Genomic DNA, 2,898 nt, shown 5'->3' with positions numbered 1-2,898 from the left:
GGAGAAGGAGGAGGAAGAGAAGGAGGAAGAGGAGAAGAAGGAGGAGGAGAAAGAAGAGTAGGAGGAGGAAGAGACTGAGAAGGATGATGAGAAGGAGTAATTGTTTTAGAGAAGGATTTCAAGCTACTTTCTTCCTTTCTAGTTCTGTTCGGGGGCCGATGTTAATGATTTACCCCATGAGGAGATGAGATTGGGAATTCCTGCTTTTAAGGTTAAAATGGGAATCATGGAAGTTCCATCTAATGGACAGTGGCACTAATCGCAACCTATGACCCTCCGGCTGTAATTAAACAACAGTCCCCAGCATGGCCTGACTGCCATAGTTTGCAGATCATTGCTCATTGGTCTGTGTTTAGGGATCCACTCTCTCAGGTAGGCATTAGGCAGTGTTCACACAGACAGTGCGGTTTGGGCCACAGGTGCAGTTTTATTGCTTTCGTAAAAATCCAAGGAATTCAAAACCAAAAAGAGCCTCTTCTGGGCACAAAAGTATCACAGCAGATAAACAGCTCATTCAGCAGCTGATATGTCAGTGCAGCTCCCCCCAACAGATTACAGTCCTTTATCCCAGAGCAAAGTTCATACACAGAAGAGGAATTATCCCCTACAGTCTCAGTATCTCCTTAAGCCTGAGCTCCAGCAGCTTCCAGCACCAAACAGATCTTTCGGCACAGACTACTCAGCTTTAATAGCTGACCCATGCAGTTGAGAGAGAGACCTGGCATGTCTCCCAGCTACAGCTCACATTTTGGCTGGACACTCACCAGCAGCACACCGGACTCTGCTCAAACTGCAGCAGACTGACACACCTAGTGAACTCAGGCAATGGTTCTTAGTAAAAACTAGGCAGTTGCATCTAATCAAGACCTGCAGTTCTAACATTAACCCTGTCCTGGCTGGATTTGCTACAGTGTATTCTTAGGTTTCCAATTGAACTACAGAACTTTATTAGTTTGCTCCTCGGTCTTTAGCTACTTGATGTGGTTGTGGTCGTGGGTTGCTTCTGATCTGCACAAATTTATAGAGCCTCGGTCATTTTCTTTACTGATATTTATCTTTTTTTCCAGAAAGATGTTGTGGTTGAAACCTGGGACCTGGCTGAACAAGCATTTGATGACCAATATTTGGGGTGCAAAAGGGAAATGGAAAGAAAACTGGAAAAAGACAATGTCCTTGATGCTGAAATCAGCCAAAATAAAAAATTGAAAAGAGCCTGGGAAGAAGCCAATAAAATATGGATGCTCAAGAAGAACGAGTTAAGGGCCAAACTTCCTCTTAGTTTTGAAGATAATCACGGGATCGCTCTGGTGACCTACACAAGCTTCATCAGAGAAGACTTCAACAATGCGGTGAAATTGGCAGGAAGGTCCTATAACAGTTACATGGAAGACTTTGGCTTCAAGTGGCTTCACTTTTATGTCACCTCTGCTCTTCAGCTCCTGTCTAAGAGTGAGCTGTACAAACAGAAAACAATCTACAGTGGAATCGATGAGTATATCGAGCCGCCACCAAATGGAAGCATCAATGTCAAGTTTGGCCACTTCTTATATACATCGTTGGATAAGTATGAAGCAACAGTCATGGGCAATGAGTCATTATTTATCATCAGCGAATATCCTGGGGTCAATATAGAAGACTTTTCTCAGTTCTCCTCTGAACGAGAGGTCCTGGTCCCGGGGTATGAGGTGTTCACGCTCTCTCCAGCGACTGTTGGATCGGAGTTCGATTTCGAGCTTGAATCGACAAGGAGATTCTGCAGCAATTTTAACTGCGCCTTCATTAATGGTAGGTACTGCCTTCAGCACCGCAGCGTTGTCACTGCATCGTGGTTGGTATCTGGTACTGCTGCACAGCTCCCATTAACTTCAATAGGTGTTGAGCTGCAGAACCCAAGAACGGCCACTACACAGGAGTTGTGATACTTTTAGTGGCTGCCAGATGAGGACACAGCTTCTGCACTTTAGTGCTGCCTGTGGGACTCCCAACATCTGAAATTGATCACCTCTTCTCTGGCTTGGACTGGCCTGCAGAATAGCAGGAGGATCCTCTGGTAGGCCGCTGTGATAGAATGCTAATGAGTAGGGCTATTATACTTCATTCACAATTTGAATAAAAAGGTATATAATCATTCATGAAGCAAGCTATCCAGATTAAGATTACATAGAAGCAAAAGTAAATTTGTATACTAGGGTCAGATTATTTTTGCATGTAGCTGACCAGTGGGCCCCAAGAATCAATGTTACTAGTGGACCTTTGTGGACCCAGTAAGTCTTGGACAAAACCTTTAACCCCTTCATGACCCAGCCTATTTTGACCTTAATGACCTGGCCGTTTTTTGCAATTCTGACCAGTGTCCCATTATGAGGTAATAACTCAGGAACTTTTCAACGAATCCTAGCGGTTCTGAGATGGTTTTTTCCTGACATATTGGGCTTCATGTTAGTGGTAAATTTAGGTCAATAAATTCTGCGTTTATTTGTGATAAAAACAGAAATTTGGCGAAAATTGTGAAAATTTCGCAATTTTCACATTTTGAATTTTTATTCTGTTAAATCAGAGAGTTATGTGACACAAAATAGTTAATAAATAACATTTCCCACATGTCTACCTTACATCAGCACAACTTTGGAAACAAAATTTTTTTTTGCTAGGAAGTTATAAGGGTTAAAATTTGACCAGCGATTTCTCATTTTTACAATGAAATTTACAAAACCATTTTTTTTAGGGACCACCTCACATTTGAAGTCAGTTTGAGGGGTCTATATGGCTGAAAATACCCAAAAGTGAGTAATGCAAGAATTTACAGCCTAGTGCTGACAGTAATGTAGGAATTTCCCAGCCTAGTGCTGACAGTAATGCAGGAATTTCCAGCCTAGTGCTGGCAGTAATGCAGGAATT

General features: G+C 42.5%; 1 protein-coding gene across 1 annotated transcript; it reads left to right on the top strand.

Annotated features, from left to right (window-relative positions):
* The first annotated feature begins 699 nt into the window (after window positions 1-699).
* On the top strand, window positions 700-1,938 carry LOC138672390 (ecto-ADP-ribosyltransferase 5-like). The gene has a single exon (XM_069760327.1). The coding sequence runs from the start codon at window positions 1,143-1,145 to the stop codon at window positions 1,917-1,919; it is 777 nt and encodes a 258-aa protein (XP_069616428.1). The 5' UTR covers window positions 700-1,142; the 3' UTR covers window positions 1,920-1,938.
* The last annotated feature ends 960 nt before the right edge of the window (window positions 1,939-2,898 follow it).

Source organism: Ranitomeya imitator, chromosome 3 (assembly GCF_032444005.1).
Source record: "Ranitomeya imitator isolate aRanImi1 chromosome 3, aRanImi1.pri, whole genome shotgun sequence".
NCBI classification, from domain to species: domain Eukaryota; kingdom Metazoa; phylum Chordata; class Amphibia; order Anura; family Dendrobatidae; genus Ranitomeya; species Ranitomeya imitator.
This window is presented reverse-complemented; position numbering and strand designations above follow the sequence as displayed.

Coding starts and splice junctions, on each gene's coding strand:
- LOC138672390 (XM_069760327.1), top strand. CDS start 1,143: ATGGAAAGAAAACTGGAAAAAGACAATGTCCTTGATGCTGAAATCAGC.